This window comes from Egretta garzetta, unplaced genomic scaffold (genome assembly GCF_000687185.1).
Source record: "Egretta garzetta isolate BGI_Z169 unplaced genomic scaffold, ASM68718v1 scaffold147, whole genome shotgun sequence".
NCBI classification, from domain to species: domain Eukaryota; kingdom Metazoa; phylum Chordata; class Aves; order Pelecaniformes; family Ardeidae; genus Egretta; species Egretta garzetta.
Window position 1 is genome coordinate 187,130 of NW_009260173.1, and position 22,691 is coordinate 209,820.

Consider the following 22,691-nt stretch of genomic DNA (forward strand, 5'->3'; position numbering starts at 1 on the left):
CTGCCTCTATCTACTCCATAATTGTCTCGGAAAAACAAACTAGTTAATGCGCAGAAATACCGCGTTTCCATTGGGATGCCACTGGTAGGGTGTACAATCATTTACATATTAACTAGATTTTAATACTTAATTAGTGTAGCACTAATACACTTCTGCAGGTATAACTGAAGGGCTCTTTGCCATTTCCTGACCTCTAAGAATTTCCAGCTGAATGTCGGCAGTTACCTAAAGATTTAATGCATTAACAGTACTTTTTAAAAACTGAACAATACCCAGGTTTGAAACATTCTCATTTGTGTTTTCAGTAATTAAGTCTGGGGGTATTAGAAGGATGAAGAGTCATTCTTGGAAATAAAAACCCTTCCCTTTCCATTCTGCAAACATGGAGCCAAGAAAAAGATTTTCCCCGTTAAACACTTGTGAATGACATGATACTACGAACAGGATTATTTTCTTCCTTCTCTGCATCTAGCAAATTATTTCCTGATCTAGGAGACAGTGGTTTTGCAAAGAGACACACTGTAAAGCTGTTCAAGGATGTCACAGGAGGTTCAAAAGTTACCCATCGTGTGTTTGGGATTTTCGGTTCCAGGTTTCTGTGTTTGCCCTGTAGTTTATTAACACACAGAACATGAACATATACTGAAAATCCGTAAGTACACACTCGAGAAAAATCAAATCACCGTGATTAAGATGAATATTTTTGCTTTTCAAATGAAAAAGCTCAAAATGTTTTAACTACTACGCTCTCCTACCATCCATGTGAGGAGCAGAACTATCTCCATTTTGCAAATGGAGGTGATTTACTGTGTCTCTGAATCAGCCAAACCCAGAAGCCAGGAGTCCTGGTTTCCTGAAGCACCTGGACACACTGTCCTCCCTACCCAAAGACTAGCAGATTTTTCCTTTCTTCAAAATGCTGTCTACGGAGAGCGAGGCCATGCTGAATAGAGGAAAGGTTCTCATCCAAACAGGCAAACACCTTCTGCCCTCATATGCTTTGAAAAAAAGCAACACGCACAAGTCTAAGGAATCGAACTGCGACACTACTGTCCTGAATTGCTACTGAAGAAAATTCCTAGTTCATTATGTTTATGGGTACCACGTGGCACTAATTTAAGGCAACTATAACTAAACAGATTTTCTTCTGTTAAGCGTCAGACTTAAATACTTTGAAAATCAATATTATCTTTTTAAACAGCAATTGCATGTAGAAATGGCTAAGCAGAAGTGTTGAACTGATTCAAAGTAACTAGAGTTTTTGTAGATAATATATTTAATTTGTAAATTTCCAAAATAAATAGCAACTATTTGAGGCTTCTGTGTGTCACTTAAATAACGAAGAACCACCACCATCAATGAGATCCAGTCTGCTAAACCTGCGCGTAGCAGCAGGCATCCCGTCACGCGCAGGAGCCTCCTGGCCCACGCAGAACACGCCTCAGGTTTAGGGGAGAGGACGCATTCAACTCCCACCGATCCCACGATTCAAAGTTTTATCTTTGCCTTTTTTATCACAAGAAAAATCAAAATTACTTGGATAATTTTGAAAATGCATGCTTTGAAAATCATTTCTGGGGAATGGTCTGAAAATATTTCCAGGAATAAGCCAGCACAATACATTGGGTTTGGTTGTTTTTATGCTAAATAAAATCTCTTTGATCACTACAGTGTGAAGTTTTTTTTTGTGTTTTAACCTTTGCACATTTTCAGCCTTAACAGGAATACTTAAAATAATTTAGGTTGGTCTAAATGTGCTATTTTGGGGGTAAATCAGAACAAAGACATTAATATATTATTTGTCAGCTCGAACAAGGCAAGAATCTAGTTTTTAACTTCATACATAATAGACACAGAAAATTCTTATTTTTGTTAGCCACAGCCTACTTTTCTTAGATTTTTTACACGAACCACTTACTGCCTCTAAAGACAGTTTCTCACGGGGAATCAAAAGCAAAACAGAACCTGTGCTAGACACAGCTCAACAGCACCTATGCCTTCTCGACCCCTCAGAAAATAATCCATTTCATTTGGAGTGTTGCCTCACAGGAGACAAACGGGTTGTTGTTTTTCTTTTCATTTTTCCATTAATTATGTGTACTGTGTCACAAATAAAGGCTAACGCCTGGCCTCTCTCATGTGCAGGGCTAACTAACAATGAACCAGTATGGGGATGGACACGTCGTACCAGTAATTTTTTCAGGGGCTGCACTCCAAGTGAATGAGAAAGCCAGAAAGTCCATTTCCCAGTACACGGTACGCACTGGAAAGCTCTACAACAGACACTGGCTTTGCTCACCACAGCTTAAAGCAGTCCTGGAGTGCGTGATTCTCCTCCACTGAGCCCAACAGCAAACCCTCCTTGATTTGCTGGGTCAGTCTTGTTGGAACGCACTAGGTCTTATTACAGGTTTCCTGTGGTAACTGAAAGGAGATCAAAATAAGGTCCCAAAGTCTGACATGATGTGCTTTCTTGAAACAGTAACATAGTTTATAAATTTGGGGTTCTAATTTAGTCTAATGTTTTTAAAGCTATGTTCGAAATCACCCCCCTAGTAGTAGTCAAATTAACAAAAAACCCCACCAAACCAACAATCTAGCTTGAGCTGTAAAATTAAATGTGGAAAATCAGAAGTCTTGCAAAAAAATAACGTTTCTCTCATGCATGTTAAACTTAGCAAACAAACTGTGGCAGGATAAATGGAGAACAACCTCAGTATGAAATAAAAATGAGTCAGAGGAGATACATTCCACAATGGACAATGGCTCGTCTTTTATGACTTACAACACAATGATCTGATTACTGAATGATAGAAGAAAGATGCAGTTTTTTTACTTAACAAAATTTTGCATCACGAACTAAAGGCAGGTTTCAAGATAAAGGACCAAATTAATTTAATGAATTGTCTCTTTAAATGGATCCTCTCTTTAAGCAGGTATGTATTTGTATTAAACCACCCCATGTCCCAAACATATTCACAGGGAAAAAAAGGATTGTTGACTTCTAGCTTTTCATAAAAGCATCATTCATTATTACACAGCATTAACTTTAGTAAATAACAAAGCAGAACAAAACATAAAACCACTATTATGAACAAATGTCTAAAATAGGTTTTGATAAAAACCTGTAAATCTTTTGCATCAGCAATGAAGTGGACTGCCCATTGGAAAAAGACATTTTATTCTTGGAATAATCTCATTTTTGGCAGAAGCTTAGCTGTAACAATTATGCTGTTTATGAATATGGCGAGATAGTTTACAAGCACACAGGCTTTCCTTCTAGTTGAGTATTTAATTACGTAGCCATATGAAAACTCATTTTTGTATTTTTAAAATGTTCTAGAAGTTGTTTCAGAGAATTTCTTTGTTCAAAACCTAATACCATACACCTCCTCGAGTGCTCAGTGGGGAAACGTCCATAGTACTTAGACGTTTTGGGGAAAGGGGGGCGGTGGGAGGGGGTATTCCCTAAGCAGCACTGAAAAATAGTTATTCATTTATAAAAATGCAGGAGCATACCTTCTGGCCAAGAAAGAGACTTTTGGTGGACAGGACTGTGAAACCATCTGCAGGAGTTCCCTCTGTTGTACTGTCAGCACTGGCTGATTTGCTCACTTCTCCCTGCTTCTTCTTCCAAAAATACAGTTAATTAGTTAACTCAAGGCTGAGGGAAAAACACCGTTTAATAACACCAAGATATATGACACGCCATAAATGCTCACCAGGCAATAAAATGCCAGTACAAACATTGGTGTTTGGATTTTATCCTTTAACTAAAGCTGATTTTAACTGATTACAGCTGAAGGAATCAATAGGAAAAATGACCTCAACGTCTACATATCTACATAAGCCTTTTCTTGCCCAGGACAGCGCACAATTCAGGTAACAGTTGCCTTAAAAGTTGCAGGAAAAAATACAAACAACCCCAAACTTTTAGCAGCTTTCTAATGGCTTGTGCGCAGGAAGAGAACGTATCTATTTGTAATGTGCGGGCAGACGTTCATTCTAAGTTAAAAACTGACTTGTCAGAGTTCAGATTTTGTCTCTTTGAAGGGAGGTGCTCCCAGATTTCACAAACTTATTTTTAGAAACACTGCTTTGAAATCTGGCCGTCCTCAGAGCCACTGTCAGAAATTCCCAGCCACTGGGAAGAAAATGAACCCTATCCCATCCAAATCCAGGACGAATACCTCTACTTTCTACCTGCCTAGTAGTAGGAAATGGGCTGAACAATTTTCTCTGTCTTGTTTAACGTGATCCCCTTCTTCTACCTCCAGTAAAAACGTAGGGGGAGGAGTTGTTCCCCTCAATCACCATTCCTTTTTTTTGCAGCTGCATTACTGCAGTAGAATGATAGGCTTCAGGAATTAATCGATTTACTGAATAAAAATGGGAATTAGGAACATTTTGAAAATGATGCTTCACGAAGATAGCGAATGGGCTGCTGTGGTTAGAAACTCAGTTGGTGCCAAAAATCATTTTGTGTTTTCAATAAAATTACTACTTATGATTTCATATAAATATTTGGCGCCTCAGCAATATACCTATGCTGAAGCTAAAATGCACACCTGGAATATTAAGCAAGCCACTGTTCTCCTATTGTCCCTTTCCACAGTGTATAAACTCAACCTGTGGCCGAGCAACTAAAGCGACTTTGATGCAAGGGTATATTGGTCTTCTAGAAGCTGTAACCATGCTTTACTTCACACAAATGTTTTGAAAATTAGATTGTCATGGCTCCTATTTCAATTCCCCAGGAGTTTACTGTTAGCCAAATACCAATATAGTAAGCAGACAATACAGTTTATTGTGCAGAAGAAAAACAGAACCCCACAACAGATTTCCTGCTTTTGTAATCAAGTAGGGGAAAAATTCCAGCTTTAGGGAAATTATTAGTGCATGGTTATTAGAGGCACTGCACTTGAAATGTCAGCTACTAGGTGTTCTAAGAGACAAAACAAAATTTGACAGTTTGAAAAACAAAAAAGGGAAGCAATCAGAAGAGTGACCAAGTAAACAATAACACACACATACAGGATGATTACGGAAGCTTTGTTTGACTTGGAAGGCAACTTTTCACACGCATTGTCCATTTCACGTGAAATTCGTGTGCTTTTCTTCCCTTCATAACCTATTTGCTTGAATGTAGTTGTTTTGCCAAGAAAAAAAAACCCAACCAAACACATTAGAAAGGTTCCCTACTCCTACAAACTGAAACTAAAAAAAAGGAATGAAGGAACCTTCTCCTTAGCTTAAAAAAAGGTTTTATTCTTAGTTTCCTAGCATAAGAAAAATCACATTTTGGTCCTCTTGTTCTTCCCCTCACCTCCACTCTTCATTTTGAATGAGTTTAATTAATTAATAGGAATTAAAACAAAACAAAACAAGTCTAAACGTGGAAAAGTCTCAACTGTAATAAACTAATAACAGAGGGGGACATTTACGGGTCTTTAACTCAGCCAGAGAAATTCTGTGTAGCCACAATACAGTTCTCTGATGCTGCAAGAGACTCAGCTACCTGATCTAGCAGAATTGCATCCTACTTCAGGAGTATTTCATGCTCCTTGGATGTCATCAAATCAACTATCTTATCCTAAGCTGGAACAATCCGAAACCCATTAAAAAACCCCAACAAACAACAGAAAAATACAACACTTGAAAACAGGGGTCTGACATGCTGATGGCTGAGGACATTATTACAAGGCAAGTGACTTAGGCTGCTGTTTTTCTTCAGTATTTGCAATTGCAAAATGCTGCTTTAGTGTGATTTTGCTTTGGAAAAAAATACACCCAGGTTCCCTGTTTCTTGCAGACACATATCAATACTTGAACAAAGTCCAAGCAAGTTTACTCTGCCTAGCCCCACACAGGCACCTGTGCAGTCACAGCCAAGCTGCCCCTACCGCTGCCACGCAAGGTCTCATTTGCTCACCAGTATGGCATAACTACTGTAGCCCCCATACACCCTCCTCTGCCTCTTGGTGCCTCCAGCCTGTGCCCACCTAATGACCATTTCGTACAAAGAACAGAATATTTACAGCTTGCCTGCCTGCCCTGCAGACCTGTGTCACTCCTGAGGGTTTTCAGACTCCCAGCCACACTAGGGAGAGGGCAGGACTCCTCTTTCAGCATTTCTGACACTTCTACCGAAATTGCTGTTAACACCACACAGAAAGTCTACCCTACATGATTCTCCCTACTAGCAAGCTTGTTTAGGTTTAAAATAAACAGATTACTCTACCTTGGATTTCCTTGCCCCTTTCTTGCCGCCTGTTTTCTTTGATACAGTTTTTTTCTGTGATGGAGACTTTGCCTTCTTTGCTGGGGGTGGAGTAATGATGGCTTCCAGTTTTCCTTTTGATCCCCGCTTCTTTGCCAACAGCTCTGGGTGAATATTGGGTAACACTCCACCACTGGCTATGGTGACCCCTTTCAATAGCTAATAAAAGAATAAAAGTTGTAAATGACCCGTTTCAGTGTTTACTCACCAAGAAATAGAAAATGGCATTTTCTGCAAACTTTGTACATCGAGTTTTAACTGGGTCTTGTAGGTTTCTCAACACATTATCCTTGAAGAAGAGAGACGTGGAATGTATGAAATGAAGCTGACCATGTACTAAATTTTATCTGTAAAGGGAATATGCATTCTTCTTGCATAGATGCTTGTTACTGTCAGTATCTCTTGGGCTCACACCAGCTCTGTTTCTGTGAAGACCTGCAGTGAAGACTGTCACCCGGCTACTAGGAAACAGGACAGCCCCAGCCACGAGGGCCTTGCAGGGCAGCCCGCGTCAGGGATGGGACCCCAAAGTCCATGCTACAGGACTGCAATGGGCACCACGCTGAGGTGAGTGCAAGATATGTCCCAATTGCTAAAAATGTCTTGAAAGGGCATTTTTTAAAATAGATTTTTTTTTTCACTTAGAAAAAGAAACTTCAAATGGAGGGTAACATTTATACAAATCTCTATATCTGGAAGACTTTCTTCAAAAAAATCTTTATGTAGTTGAAGAAAAGCAGATCAATATTCAAAAGTGGGCAGTTCATTCAAGCCCTTAAAAGCAGACGTGAAATATATCATGTTCTGTATTTAAAACCACTCTAACCCACTTTTTATATATCTAACTGGGACTAATTCACTCTTTGGGAGGATACAAATGGTGACATCAAAGTCCCTCAGGTACTCCCACCTTCTGATTCGTGTTTACTGCTCCCCAACCGCAACTCCGAGCTTACAAAGGGATGATGAATGGAAAGTATTATCAAATTTCAGACAAAGCCAGAAGGAAGTTGGTTTGGGGATTTATTTTTTTTATTCTGCTCCATCACGATACACAGGTTTCGAAAAAGTATCTTTTCAGATGTGTTTTTACAGCACCTCACACAAAGGAACATTAATCCTAGCCAGTGCCTCTGGCTGACACCACAACACTGTAATAATAATGCCAAAATATTTTTGGGCTAAGTTAAAGGCATCTTAAAATCTGCAAAGGACACAGCCTTGCAAGACTTCCAGAACTCTTAATTCTATGGACACAATGACAGACTTCAATGGGAACAGGATAGGTCCCACTGAGTCCTAAGCTGCTTAAGGGGGAAAAGAAAAACAAACAAACAAAAGCATCTACAAGATTTTCTCCATGTCTCCATAGTGTTTATGACAATGTCCCACTTGAGCAGAAGTGGTTCTAACAGCGCAAGCGATGTCATATTACATCTCCGTTGCATTTTTACACGTTTTAAGAGTCCTGAAATACATAATTAAGCTGGGTGCTGTAGTTACTTACACAGGCAGCAGGCTAGTGAGTGAATGAGCTGCTTCCTGGTGGGCTACTCAATAAGCAGAGGTCTTGAGTTACAATTCAGCTATATGGAAAGACAATTTAAAAAGCCCTAAAGGAAATCCCGGCCCTCACACAGTGGAGCTTTTTCTTACCTGATTTAATTCTTCATCATTTGCTACAGCCAACAGGATGTGTCTAGGAGTGACTCGACCCTTCTTGTTGTCCCTTGCTGCATTTCCAGCCAATTCAAGAATTTCCGCTGGGGAAAAAGTAAGCCCCTTTTAATTACACTGTGATCATTAAGAAAAATCAATGTGTTATTTAGCATCCATGCAAAAAGATATCTGAATTACATCATGTTATTCCTAACTGCTGTAGAGTACCCTCTACAGGGTAGACATCTAACCCCGAAATTATAATTTTCTTTTTATATGTCTAATCACTGAAGGGCACACTTGAAGTCCTGTGGTCTAAACTATACATAATTTTTTTTGTCCTTTTAAAGCAGTTTCCCTAGATTCTTGACTCTTCAGTGTTCTTCTCAAGGCTACTATGTGTTCATCTCCCAGGACCCCTCTCCTACCAGGTGATGGAGTACTAGATGTACAAATGCTATAGGTTTTTTCTCCTCAAACCTGTCATAAATATGAGTTCTGGCTTGCATTGCTTCTACTTTTTTATTACTGGGAAAGATGCTACTCCTAGTTTCTCATTTTTAACATTATGGAAGCATGTAAGCACACAGCCAAGTTAGGACACTAAAAATACAAACTCTGCTGCTACACTGACTTAATGATTTTTTTTCTCTGAGAAGAAGTTTCTGTCCAGAAAAAGTAATTGATGAATGATGTTTGTTTGCTCCTAGTCAATTATCTCCTTAGAAGGAATTTCCAGTCCTGACAAAATACGTTTCACAGCTGTGCATATGATGGCTTTTACTGGAATTAGGAAAGATTAACTCGCTCCCCTGCAAGGCTCTATGAAGCGAAAGGCTAGAGCGTTACCTGCTAACTTATCTGTCTTCAACTCAACCAGCCTTAGGCAAAGAATGCAATTAATTATAAGAAAGCCTGGGAACAATTAAAAAACTGACATAACATGTTTATCTGACTTTGCAATCGCGTTCTATTGCTGTCTCCGTTATACATAACCTGTCATCTCCCTCTGTCCAGACTCTGTTTCGCTATTGCTTTTGGTACACTTCCCTTTGCAAACCTGTTAATGTTTGGAGAAAAAGAGAAAAAAAGAAAATGAAAATGCCTTTTTTACATCTATTGCACACTAATATATTGATTGATTTCATATTTAAGAACTGACTGTACCACGAAGCTCTCCCATAAGCTTGCTTTAGAGGCAAACAGAACTGAATTAAAACATTAAAACATTAACCTGGAAATGAAAGAGACTAAAATCAAAGCTCGCATGACCACATGCCCTTACCATAGCACACAGTAAATCTTAAGTAGCACTAGCACAGACTATGGCTTTTCATTAGGCTGAATTTAACACGATTCTCCAATTATTTTTCATCCTAAGTCCTATAATAAGCTAGTTATGACACCAACTGGAAAACTTACAGCTGCTTCTGGATGTTCTACAGCTGAGCTTCACTGAGGATTTTGGTAGGCTTTCAGTATTTGTGTGTTCTTCAAAGTGCACAATTAACTTTATTATAGGGTGAGATAGAATATTAAGTCTAAGCCCCCAAAAGTAACTCAACATTTCATGCTGACAACAATTGCTTTAATTTATTTTTAAAGAAGGATTAGCGGGGTAAGGTCAACCTGACTACGCTTTCCACACCTCCAAAGAACTCAATTAAGCTGGCATAATCCTTTTCACATACTTCTCAAAAGCCACAGCTCAGACATGTGGGGTTCCGCTTGCGCTCGGCACAGCATACAGCTGCCCGTTGCACAGAGGACCCGTCTCACCTTCCAACGGACAAGCTGCGCTCTCGGTTACACCCCGCGCATCCCCGCTGCCCTCCGTAAGATTCTGTGTCACTGGAGCAATGCCAGCATCTCCATCTCTCTAGATCACAAACTGTTTTGTTTGTATCTCGGCCTTTCTTACCGGCTGAAAAGCAGGGGAAGGATTGGCCGCAAATAGCAGACTGCTTTTTGGTTTGCCTCTTGCTTCCCCCACCTCCGCTTCTTTACTGCATCGGGCACTGCTAAACAGTTGGGCCGTGTTATTCTCTGCAACTGATCAGCATAACTATGCAGACAGGTCATTTTGTAACTAAAGAGTCTAAGAAAGTGTTATGCCTGTAAAGCACAGAGGAATGTTTTATTTGTTCCTCATAAAACTAAAATGTCTGCCTTGTACAGTGGAGAACTGTTCCTGTAAGTGCTAAGCCCTCTTCCTTGGACAGGAAACTCATTTTGAAATTACAGTTTTCTAATGGTCCTTCAGGGAAGTTGAGGTACCCCACTTCCTTTTCAGGAACAGAACGCTTTGCACTGGCGTTGACGACCACAAAAGAGGAGCTTGGGGAGAGGGAGAGAGGAGGAGGAGGAGGGCATGGAGGGTGGAATTTTTCTTCTGGCCTTCTCCTCAGCTCTCCCATAATAATCAAGCATTGCTTGTGCACGCAGAGAGACTCACAGCACAGAGAACAGCAAAACTCAGCTGTGCATGCAAGTCTGGTCAAAGGGGGTCTCTCCCCTGTTTAAAAACAGAAGATTAGGAGGTATTCGAGCTGAAGCCAATATAGACAACAATTTTTTGATTTAGCACTGACAGAGACAAACCCAATCCAAACCCAAGAGATCAGAGCATGTGCAAATGCTAGAAACGAAGACTTTCTGGATCCGGAGGGGATACAGACTACTTGCGTGGATTTTGCTTGCAGCCAGCCTTACTTTCGCATCTGGTTTATGCACCTTTAGGATTAAAGATGTATATGGTGTTTCATCCATGTCTTAAACCAATTTTACATTAGATGAAAAGAGCCTCCCTCTCTGTAAGGGAGCTGACTCAAATTTCCAGAATAACCACTCTGGATTTAGGTGTGGAGCTGGAAAGAGCACTAGGTGGGAAAAGGTATTCAAAATTGAGATTGGATCTGAATTCTTAGGTCAGACCCATCTTTGGAAGCACCATTCTGCTCAAAGGTTTGAGTCACTAAAGTTCTGTGTCATTAAAAGCAATCTTCCAACAGTGGGGAAAAAAACCAGACGTTTGAAAATCAACTCCTGCAAGCGAACAGGGTCCAGAGAGAAAAGCTTTGCTTCTAAGTGTTGAGGCAAAAGAAAGTGTTAAAGAGCTTCCATGACATCAGGATTCACTCAGCTTGTATTTATCCAGCCAGAAGACCAAAACAAGAACATTTTACAAAAATGAGGCCTCACAAAAAGGATGGAAGTTGCATAATGTCTATTCCATTCCTTCCATATATTTACTCAAGGCATTTCCCCCCTAGAGAATAATTACACCACCACCACTCAGGCAAAAGGCAACTATGAGACACACTTTACAGAAGTACTGAACACCAAAATCTCTGTTTTTTTTTAAATGAGGAAAATATACAAGCTATTCAATATTACAAGTTTCTGAGGGTCTAATTCTTCCGTTACTACAGATTGAAATCTTAGGTTAATATGAAGAGATACCTCTATATTTGCACAGATGACTTTTTCTGTACTTTTGAATAATTTCAAACAAAAAAGCAAACCAACGTGTCTTGCTTTAGCTGCAGATATAAAACAATCCAGTGAAAAAGCTGTGAGAAGTAGATCATTAGGGAAGAGAACAACTGAGTCGGAATGCCATGTCAGCATGTGATATATTCACGTATGGGCAGCTGTTACGTAGCAAGAAAAGGGATGGATGCCTTACAAATCTGACTGTAACACGAACACATCAATTTCATTTAAAAGACACATTTATGATTAATATTTTTCTTCTTTTCAGTCATCATTAGAGTAGAAGGTTAAAGGGGGAAGAGAAAGTCCTAAAAGTTACGACATTTTCTGTTAACGTTTAACTTGAAGGTAGTTCTCATTTCTATCAATTCAAAAAATCCTTTGTAATATTCAGAACTAGGCAAATGTTTATGGGTAGGGAAAACTGGTCTGAGCCTGTTCTCAGCACTTGAACCAAAACTGCTTTTCTCCTGCTGAGGTTTGTAAAAGTTCAGTTAAATATTTTTAAAGGAGAAAAGAAAACAGGCTGTATATCTTTGTATTTAAGCTTGAGATAAGACCACAGGAAAAGCTGTTCTCAAGGCATTTCCTACTCAAACACAACCCAAAAGTGTTCGAAGTCTCCACAGAAACCTCATCCTAAAGCAAGTTTTCAGGGCGAGTTCCTCATCCTGCCCGCCGAGACCCTGATCTCTGGTCATCTCTCGAACACCCTCCTAAGTTCCCAGTTTCGTTACTGGCATTTCCCTGTTTCACGGTGGTACTGCTCTGCCCTGAATACCGTTGCTTTGCTATTTCACAACACTTGCAAATTTTGGAACAAGAACTCAACACAAAGTTCAAATGAAACAAATTACTATTAGACCAAAACAAAGCAGGCACAGTAGCAACTGCAGACCTGAATGGAAACAAAAGCAAATACATTCTTCTCCCACTCCTGGAGAATGCTCTAGTTCATTTATTCTGATTTTTAAACAAAATATTATGGTCATTACTGGATAAAACTCCTTTACAGCCTAAATGACAAGGCCTTTAGCTTATCATGCATTCCAAGCTGTAATACTTTCTAAATGTAAATATTCCATTCAGTCTGGTCTGAGTTCATCCCCCCAATTTTTTTCTCTTTTTTTTTGGTTTACATCTCAAACTAAACCACTGCTGTTGCATTGAATCCCTTTGTCCACCTTCTCTGCAGGGAGATGAAATCATAGCTTTGAAAATTAAACTCTTAACAACTAACAGGTGATGTGCTGACACAAGGCCAATTTCTGAACACGCAAGTTCCAACAGGAACAAGTCAGGGGTTACTAAAAAATTCTGAAGCCTCCCCTCAAAAGAAAATTGAGAGCAATATCCAGAATCAAAGAAAAATGAACGTTGATACAATTCCACTGAGAAAACATGTATTTTGCCACAAAGCCAACTACATGACAAGGAGTCTGTTTATTGTACTTTAAATTAATCATCCTTCCATCAGCATTTTATTGACTTCAGAATCATTTTACATGATTCCGGAAGGTTTTAACTCAATCAACCCCAATCAACCAAGACGGTTAAGAGTTTCCTGCATTCTTCTCTCTGTGTATTCCACCCAATCCCCCTGGAATCTGCAGTTGTGAGAGTGAAGGTAGAATCGTTTAACAACACTTTCCCTCTCATGCATTCCAGTAAAACAGTTCTCAGCCTTGGTTCAAAGTCATGGAAATTTGATGCAGTGAAAATCAATTCAAGAAATTTTACTGCTTTGAACGAGCCTTGATGAAACCTCAACTCTCAACAGGGCAATCATTCTCTTAGGATGCGATAAAAAAAAACCCAAACCTTTCAGTCTTTAGTGTCTGAGCTGTATCAAAACTAGGCCCCTTGAAGGAGAAACTGTTAACTTGGCCAAGTTAGTGGAAGGTTTGCATGTCTGTGAGGCAGATGACAGACTGCTGTTTACATAAAACTCAAGCTCAGGCCACAAAAGCCACTTCCACTTAGAGCCTTCTGATCTGACTCGCACTTCTTTTCAGCTCTTCTCTACGCTTTAATATCATCCCTTTTTTTTTTTTGTAAAAGATCCCTTGTTATTTAACTTCCTAACTTTTTTTTAAATTTTTTGGTTAACTGTTGATCTGTAAGAGGTATGTAAGTTCGCTTTTCAGGGAAACCTGAAAGCCAATTTCAACTCAAATGTTATTTATTACAACAGTCACACCCCGAGTACTAACTTAAAAAGCGATAGCCTATTTCTTCTCCTCTGACTTAAAAGAATCCTGATCTAACTCAAATTAGCCTTTTTTTCTTTTTCAGCGGAGCTTCCTCTACCTAGCAGTTTACACTTTGCTGTTACTCCTAACAGTTTACATATGTTTTCGAAATGCACTCAAACATGATTAATATAACTGCTGCCAGACGTTACTTGATCAAGTGCAGCATGTACGCGTCGGTCTGGCTGTTACAGGAGACTACTCACGGCTCAAGACTTGGCCCTAGTTTAGACTTTGACCTTTGCAGGCACATGTTAGGAACCTGCATTTCCAAACATTAAAGAAGTCAAGTGGCAGATGCCAATCATCTACTGAAACTCAGTGAAAATTCATAATGTTATTAACAAAAAGAGGAGAGGACTTCATATTGAAATTACGGGTTTTACAGAAGTGACTCCAAGCCCTGGGCTTGAAAGAGGAAATGGATGTGGGTATCAAGGGTGTGCACGCCCGTGCCCCCACCACGAGGAGCAAGACATACAAGTGAGTGTCAAAGGCTTTACTGAGCAATGAGCAAAGCCGATGAGGTCCATGTATGCTGTGCTCTCATTTTTATAGTTTACTCATTTCAGTGTGATCTAGCAGATGGTGATAATGGTTTCATTAGATACTGCCTCGGACTGCGAGGGACGTGGGATTCAATGTTTATTACTGAAAATACTCTGACTCATCAAATTGCTGTTGTCTCAAAGTCTTTCCCGCACATCAAGGCTTTTTGTATCAAGACAGCAATGGAAGCCATAATAAATACAAGTATCTGTAGACAAATACAACTGTTATTATTTAGAAGACAAATATTTACAAATATTCTCTCCCATTACTTTACAGAAACATTACAGGAGTGACCATATAGCATGTTCAACACCCTTTTTTTGGAAAAAAAAAAAAAAAATCTATGTCATGAGACAAAGCATGTAGAAAAATCTATTACTTTGGGTGCTCTGTGGTAGGTGAACATATGGACTAGCTATAACTTCATCAGAGCAAAAAATACATCCAGCCTGACATCCTGTCCCCAGCCAGTGCCCAAGAGCAGATGCTCAGGAGGATTAAAGGAACAGGCAAACCTGAAATCGTGTTTTTCCAGAACATTCCCTCTGATTTCAGCCATGTACAGCTGAGTGGTTTCCCAGCATAGAAATGCCATCTTTGTGTTTAGTCCCCCAATGGATTTTATTTCTATGGATGTGTCTGATTGTTTTCTGAAACCATTCAGAATGGTTTGGTATACATTTTTGGTATCCATAGCATCTTGCGATAACAAGGCTGACTACATCACAGACGTTTTTGCAATTTGGATGAAAAGTACCTCCTGTTTGGTTTAAAAATATTGTGTTTCACTGTATAACCCCTAAATTTATTTTTCCCCAATGAAGTTTATATTGAGGATGGAGCGTTTCATCTGACTGCACCTAAGAATCCACATGGAATTTCATCCCTAAAAGAAATTCAGGGATAAATGTACTGTGGAAAAAAAAAAAAAAAGACTGAAGACCAGACACATAGCACTGAACTGAGGCATTCTTAAATAATCCTTATGGAAAAAAGAAAAGGAGAAAAAAAATCACGCTTACAATATTTGATGTAAGAACTGCTAAAATTTGAGAAAATCTGAGGAAAGAAACTGCTTGCCCAATCCTGCACGCCGCTCTAGAAAGGTGGGATGCCTTCCGGCTTTCTAGCTATTTGTGCTCCAACTGTCAGGCCCAAGAATAAAGGGCCAAAGAAAAGACTTAAGCTTTATAGATTCTTTTGTTCTTCTCAACAAGAGATACAAGTTAAGACAAAGTTAAGGGTAAAAAATAATGCATAGCAAAGTCAGCCCTATTTTTGTTTTACACTTCGCTTCAACCCCATTCTTCAAAAGGAAGGGTGATAGCAATGTTAAACTGAATGGCAAATTTATAGAAGTCATCACTCTGTTGCAACTTTGCCAAATAAATAGATGTAATGGCTGTTACTAGAATAAAAAGTATTAAATTCTAAATCTAAGAATATTGAAATATAACTAAAATTTAACATTTTCAAGGGAAAAAATAATTCAGTGACCGTGAAGTAAAAAACAAACCAGCCCAGCATTTTGTACTTCATCACAATATGACACACATCACAATGCAAATTCTGATGCATATTTACTCCTCTGAAACAAGTGTCTATATTGACATGCACCGTTAGGGCTTTTACTATGAGAAAACGCTTTGGCTTTTATTATTTTTCATCAAACCTGATCCGTGCAGCTTGGAGAATACGTTAGGACCCCAATCAGGTAAGTACTTTTGTACTGACTTAGCTTTTGTAACTCTGAGATCCACTGAAGTTTTACAGGACTACAGGATAAGACAGGCACATAAGTAAGTGTTTACAGGGTTGGAGCCAAAGAAAGACTCATCAGTGAAAGAAAACTCTTCATTTATATACATTTGAAGCAGACCAATTCATGCATTTGTAAGTTCAGAAAGAAAGCTGGTCATTCAGTTGGTAACAATGCAAAGTTTTATATCTGAAGAGGCACTTCTTACAAGTACAGCAATTTTAAATTGTGGTAATCTCGCTTCTGTTGAGAGCATGACACAAGTCCTACGTAAAAGGGGAACGTTACAAAGGAGCTTTGCTACGCTGATATTTTTGAAAGGTCTCTGCCTGTGAGGCTATTGCCATCAACAACCCTGCTGTATTTTAGGTCCAGTATTAATCCATATTAAAACCATACTGGATCTGAAGAGGTAGTTTCCTGCTTGCTCAAGTAAGGCACAGGTCCTACAAGCCTCTAATTTATTTTAAACCCCTTTTGGGACACAGTTTGTGGCACAACACTGTAATAGGGATTAGCATTTCTAAAGCTGCCTGTTTAAATAGAAGAAATGCATCTTGGTAGTGAATGCACGTTTCAACGGTATCAGAAAGATACTGTCAATTAATTCTCGTCTTGAATTTCATTACTCCCTAACTACCATTATTTATGGCAGTCTCAGGATGCCTGGAACTTGAATCTGCTTTTAACTTAATGCTATTTTACTGTGGACCTCTGAGCTCCCCTCTGCTTCCACGCACGAGTTCAGCAGTACATCTGCTTTGACAAACAGGGCAAATCATTGTTTTCCTCTGCGACCCTGTAAAAATTTTCAGCAGCAAGCAGAACACAAGAGGTGAACAGCAGTTCAAGTCGATCAGCTTGCACATCGGAAAGTGAGCATCTGAAGTGAGCAGTTAAACTTACTGCATTCAGGAAGGACTTTCATTTTGCAGCCAATCAGCAGCTGGCTTAAGAAAGTTTTCCACATCGAAAATTAATCAAGATGAAAATGCAACGAGCTGAGCTCCAGCACGTGAACCTCCATTAAGGGATTCTGGTGACATCACAAAGCCTGAAAACAAAAACTCAGGTAAGCACCAGAATGCCTCAGATGCAATTCTAACCGTGGAATTCAAAAGGTGCTTTTTTTACATTTTAACAAAATACATGATCAACAGTACACAATGGGCAATAAAAATGCAGTCGAGAAAAAAAATCTAATGGAGAAAACAGACATTTAACATTTTCTCCTACCTTACTTCAGTATGTACAGAACAAATATAAATCAAAGCCTCATTTCTTCTGTATTCCTGTTCTCCTGCTGTTTTATAAACTTCTCCTTCTCCTCATTTGCTATGACATTTCAGCAATTGAAAAATTATTTACAGTGTAGAGAAGACGATGGGGGGCAGGGGGAGCAGAAATCACTTGCAGGCCTGGTTCTTGCTGCCTTTAAATATGCTCAAGAGGTTTCCATGTTTTAAGGGCAAAAGGAGTATCTTTTAAAGTTAGTAAGAAAGTTTGGATTATATTGTAACTTCTGCAAGCTATACATCTGAAGGGACCACGTCTGATTATGTGTATGGCTGGACCAGTTCTTGCCAGTTCTGACAAATACAAATCACACAACTTCACCTGAGCGGCTGCAATGCCCCAAATTAAGTCTATGACCATCCTCTTGATTGACCTAGAATTTTTTTTATTTTATTTTTTTTGACATAAACTGATACGGATGCATTACTTTGCAGAGAAAATAAAGGGTGGATTGCAATTTTCTGAAGTTAGGGAAGACAAATAGGCAACGAACCATTGTAAAACAAGTGCCACGATAAGGAAAGAAGACAAAAGGAATTACTAACACTGAACTTCTTGCTAGCTTAAAGCTGTTGATAATGCTTAAAATTAAATCAGACCTGCAGCATAAGCAGAAATTAATCAAATATTCTGTCTATTCCCTGCAAGACAGGCAGCACTGCATAAACTGCTACTGCAAAGAAAGAAAGAAAACCCACGCATTGTAGCTCCTGAGTAACGAAAGGAAGCATATCCGCTTGCTTCAGTATTGGTAAAACTCAAAGGTACTTTCTGCACATTCACCCACAAACACACACTTGCATCCTATTTACAGTGGACATTACACTTGATTTCCTTAGAAAAAAATCAGGGAAGAATAAGCAGGTCATACACTTAAGAAACCAAAGTGCATACACGGGGCGTGCTGATGAGAGAATTGTTCTGTAATATTACTTGTAGATAACAAGAACCTTTAGTGAGTAACTAAGAGCAGGAGCATACGCGCTGTGCAGCCCGTTTATATGTCAAGTATATTGACATGTAAGATAAGGAAAAACACTTCATTAGCTGAAGACCAGAAGACAAATTGTACATCTAGTAATATAGTCGTTTTATTATTATTATTTTTAAAGGTACTATAACAGACAACACAGGGAAGATGTACTCCAGCCAGCCCCTGTAGAAGTTGTCAGAAGCCAAGACTGAAAAGCAGCACAGCAAAGAGGCAGAGTTTTTAGTTCACAGCAACTGAAGCAGCCAGACTAATTCCTGTGTGCTAAACCAGTGCACGTACCGCGTATAAACACGCTAATACAGAAGTACGAGAACAATACACATGTAGTTTGAAAAAGCACTTTGTCAGGCACAGACTGAAAAAGGGCTTAAATTACAAATAGGCTCCTACACCACAAGAAATTATAGAAGATGTATTTTTACTGATGAGTAGCTGTACGTACATGGTAACAGTAAGTTACCTTCAAAGTACAAGGTGGATAAAGTCATAGCTACAGATTGACCCAGAAGAGAACTCCAAGTCTGAACAGCTGGAAGCATTATGGAAGTTCAAATCTCAAATTGAACCAAACCAAAATCCCAGATCTGAGCACATTGTGGGCTAATTTCAGATTTACAGAGTTCACCTTTAGCAAAGAACCTCATCTTTGAAAGGATTAAAGTCAGTGCCATATTCTGCACACACATGAACTAGTTTTCAGACCTTGTAAGGTTCCTTTCTATTAGGTCACGTCTCTGTCATTTCCCCTCTTAGTCTTTTCTGAAGTTCTTTCCTACAACTGCTTTTGATATTTTACCTTTTTCCTCTCCTTTCTGGATGCACAGACTGCTTTTTTGATTTAGCCAATTTATTAGCATGCCACTTCACGTGGTCTCCTTCCTATTATGTCACGTTCCTGCTTTTATTTTGAAATGCTTTGATTTAATCTCAGCTCATGTGCTGACATGAGCATCTTTAAAAACTCTCCTGGAGAGAAGTCAGGATTGCTATGGGTTTGTGAAGTAATAACTGCCATGAGGTAAAAAGAACACAACCCAAAAATTTCCAAGCATCCCGTTTCAAGGGATTGTTTCTGAATTACACTGAAAAGATGAATGACCTGAAGTTCAGAAAACATGCTGAGCATTAAAGGCTGAAAAATTACACTATATAGCATGTAAGAAACTTAGAGAAAGGGAAATAAAAATACCACCAGAGTGAAACAGTCATAAAACTATTGCTAACTCAGTAAGGAAAGAAAAGAGTATCTGTGCTTTTGAGATGCATCTATATATAAGAATGAAAGAAACCCCTGAGATGCAGGATACTATGACTATCTATCTACCCAGCCTTCAGAAGAGGGGGGGGAAAAAAAAAGCTTAAAAATATTTAAAGGGAGAAAAAAAGAAGGCACTTTTCCCCCTAGCTCTCCTTCCCCCCCCTCCCTTTTTTTCTTTTTCCTAAAGAAAGCATGTGTGCAACTTTTTTTTTTGGCTTTTTTTGTTGTTAAATCTCCTCAGACAGTTTCCCAGGATGCACAGCCGTTAAAGAAACACCTTTATTTCCCCAGCCTATTCTTAGCTGCCTAAACCATCACTGCCTCAGTAAACACTAAATCAAACAGTTAACCAATAACATGTGCTGCTCATTAGCAGTGCCTTAAGCTCACCTGTATTGTTCTCTTTCTTGAAAAGGGCAACATTCAAAGCACCCTTCACCCTAAGAAGCATTTTATTTGAGTTGTTATTGCTGTAAGCAGGAACCTAGCTGAAGGAAATGTTAATTTTTTAAGGCCGTCTATGAAGTTTAAAAGCATTCTTTTAAAGAAAAGGCCCAAATAAAGAAAACTGTGAACACGAACAAGTGGGAAAAAAAAAGTATATTCGATGGCAGAGAAAATTCAATAATGTAGTATGAATACCTTACAGAAAAAAAGCACTCCACTAATTATTTTTAATGTTACCAATCTTCATCTTTAAGGGAGGAAGAAACTTTACAGAAAAAAAAATCAGCCTATTTCTGTTCTTCAGTGTCAATATCCACTATGAGGTGTATTCAAAATTGTGCATCTTAAGAGCCAGGTCACTTTGGTTTTAAATACTCCCAAAGTTAAACCACATGCTTTGCTACTTTGTGCTTAAGTCAAAGGAGGAATGAAGTGCATCGCCTCCTCGGAGACTCAGTGCAAGCTTTAAGCTATAAGGATGCACTGAGTCTCCGAGGAAGAGATGCACTTCATTACAGCTTAAAGACCTCTGTCCCCTGAAACACTGGTATCTGCTGCAGCCAGAACACTGACATAAGCAGATGCACAGTAAAAAGAAACAGTGCTATGAGAAATGAGATCCAATTCAAGCTTTTCCTTCGTCATGCTAATAGAATCTGTCTCCAAACACTAATCCATCTAGCCGTTCTGCTTTTTGCTAGATCCCTAGCCCACAGGTGTATGCTTCTAAGTCAATCCGGCCATGCGAATGTGACTGAATATTTGTAGTTTCTTCTTACCCTTTTTTAAAAAAAAATTACCTTATTTTAAGCAAGCCAATATTGCGAAAAGCCCATTTGTGGATGCTATTACAGTTGGGGTTAATTATCCATTAGAAGACTACTTTTGTAACGTTGTCTGTGGGGTGAACTTGCAATGTTTTAAGTCTCGTTTGAGAGGAGAACTGCTATGTAAAGATCTTTACTAGCATGTCTAGTTGTGTATGTCTTTGAGCAAAGCATTTTATTCCTTTGAAGCTTCTTTCTAAACAGAGGAAAAATAATACTTTTGTCCTCCCAAGAAGGTACTGTGAGGATGAGATAATTAAGGCGTTCTCATTCTGATGTGATGATAGGAACAGAGAGAGGACTACAAATGTAAGCAAATAAGCTATGTTGATCCGGGGCAGATGAACAGAGTGTGCATTTGTACACAGACTCAACCAAACAAATTGCAAACAGCATATGTAGTCTCAAAAATAATCTGTAAATTGAACAAAAATGTTTAGACAATGCTGTAAGCAATCTCAGCCCTGTGTAAACACTGAGAAGCTCTCTATTTAAAAGGAATGTATATGCTTAACGGACAATTAGAACCCAAACAAAGCCATCAGGCACAAAATCGGAGCAGGCAGGACTGCAACACTGAAGGCCCGACCCATACGCATCGATGGTAGCAGGAATCCTGACTGCCTGTGCGGAAGAACAGGTCAAAGCAAATCCAGTGCTGGAGTGCACAAAAGCCAGAAAAACTGAGAGGCAAGGGTGGAGGGACCTTGATTTTGGCTTAGATGTGTGAACAGCATAGCACTTACTTCAGCTACAACTTTCTTAGTCATCTATACATCAGAGGATCTTTTTCGCTTTTTTTCTGGGCAAATTCAGTTTGTGTTATTATTTTCACCACTGCTATTTCACGTTGTTCAGTAAAACCTACCAGTCAGATATTCCAGTACAGCAGCCATGTACACCGGAGCACCAACACCAATTCTGTACTTCGGATGGCCTTTCTTAATGTAACGTAGCATTCTTCCAACAGGGAATATGACCCCAGCCTTTGCGGAGCGGGAAGTCTTGGTTGACTTCTTCTTTCCACCCCTGCTGGACATTTTGTCTGTATTGGGTCTGGAACAGCACTCTATATATTAGGAAGAAAGAAAAAAAAAAAAAAAGAAACGATTAAAGGTTATCAATAAGGACTGATGCTGTAATACCATATACTGAATTTCAAGACAAATCAGTATTTTGGGGTAGGCGATGCATTAGGGTACCTAAAATATATAGACAAGTTGCCTTTTTAAAAAATATACAAGAATCACCTAAAATAATTTCCCACAGAATGTTTACTTGCCATCGTAATCTCGGCATAATTTTATACAGTAAATATATAAGACAGAGAAATTAATTCCAAAGCAGATTTATAGGAAGTACTTTTCTGAAATTCCTAACAGATTAAACCCAATACTGTTAATGGAGCACAGAGTGTCAACCTACCCAATGTAAAACAGAGCTTCTGCATTAAAGCAGAGGATGCTTTCTGCAAGGAGGCTGACGCAACCCTCTGCCCTCCGGGAAGAGCTCTTGACTGGGCACTTGAAGAGCTGTGGTAGGACTGTTATGCTCCTGAATAACTATGTTCCTAAGTAGGAAAAACTGTACCCACTACAGCTTTCATAACGTCACCTTCTGTAAAAACCCTAGATTTTCAAGCATGTGTGAATGTACAGAACAAAGACTTACGCGTGGCAACATACATCTCCTGTACACTAAATGTCCTATTTTTAGAAAGATCTGAAACGGACCCCTTGAGATTTGATCGGAAACCAGCTATCTCCCCATCGAAGACTGCAGTGCTTCAACACGCCCTCTAGGAATCCGATGAACTTCAGCCTGCCGCTTCCCTTAACATAACAGTGGTCTAAACCCCCAGCAGATATCTGA

At 39.2% G+C, this 22,691-nt stretch overlaps 1 protein-coding gene across 8 annotated transcripts in view; it reads right to left on the minus strand.

Annotated features, from left to right (window-relative positions):
- The window catches only part of LOC104128890 (core histone macro-H2A.1), a 48,982-nt gene that overhangs the window by 18,662 nt on the left and 7,629 nt on the right, over nucleotides 1-22,691 (minus strand). For 5 of the 8 annotated variants that reach the window (XR_004842394.1, XR_004842393.1, XM_009641740.2 and 2 more), the window contains exons 1-4: nucleotides 21,688-21,888; nucleotides 7,937-8,043; nucleotides 6,242-6,439; nucleotides 3,520-3,630 (exon numbers count right to left, since the gene is read on the minus strand). Coding sequence is in view for 6 of the 8 variants with exons in the window: in XM_009641740.2 (XP_009640035.1) it covers nucleotides 3,520-3,630; nucleotides 6,242-6,439; nucleotides 7,937-8,043; nucleotides 21,688-21,859 (588 nt within the window). In the remaining 2 variants the exon portion in view is untranslated. Of the gene's footprint in view, nucleotides 1-3,519; nucleotides 3,631-6,241; nucleotides 6,440-7,936; nucleotides 8,044-16,903; nucleotides 17,052-21,687; nucleotides 21,889-22,691 lie in introns of those variants that run through there. The other 3 variants (XM_009641742.2, XM_009641739.2, XM_035897153.1) reach the window with 2 other exon arrangements.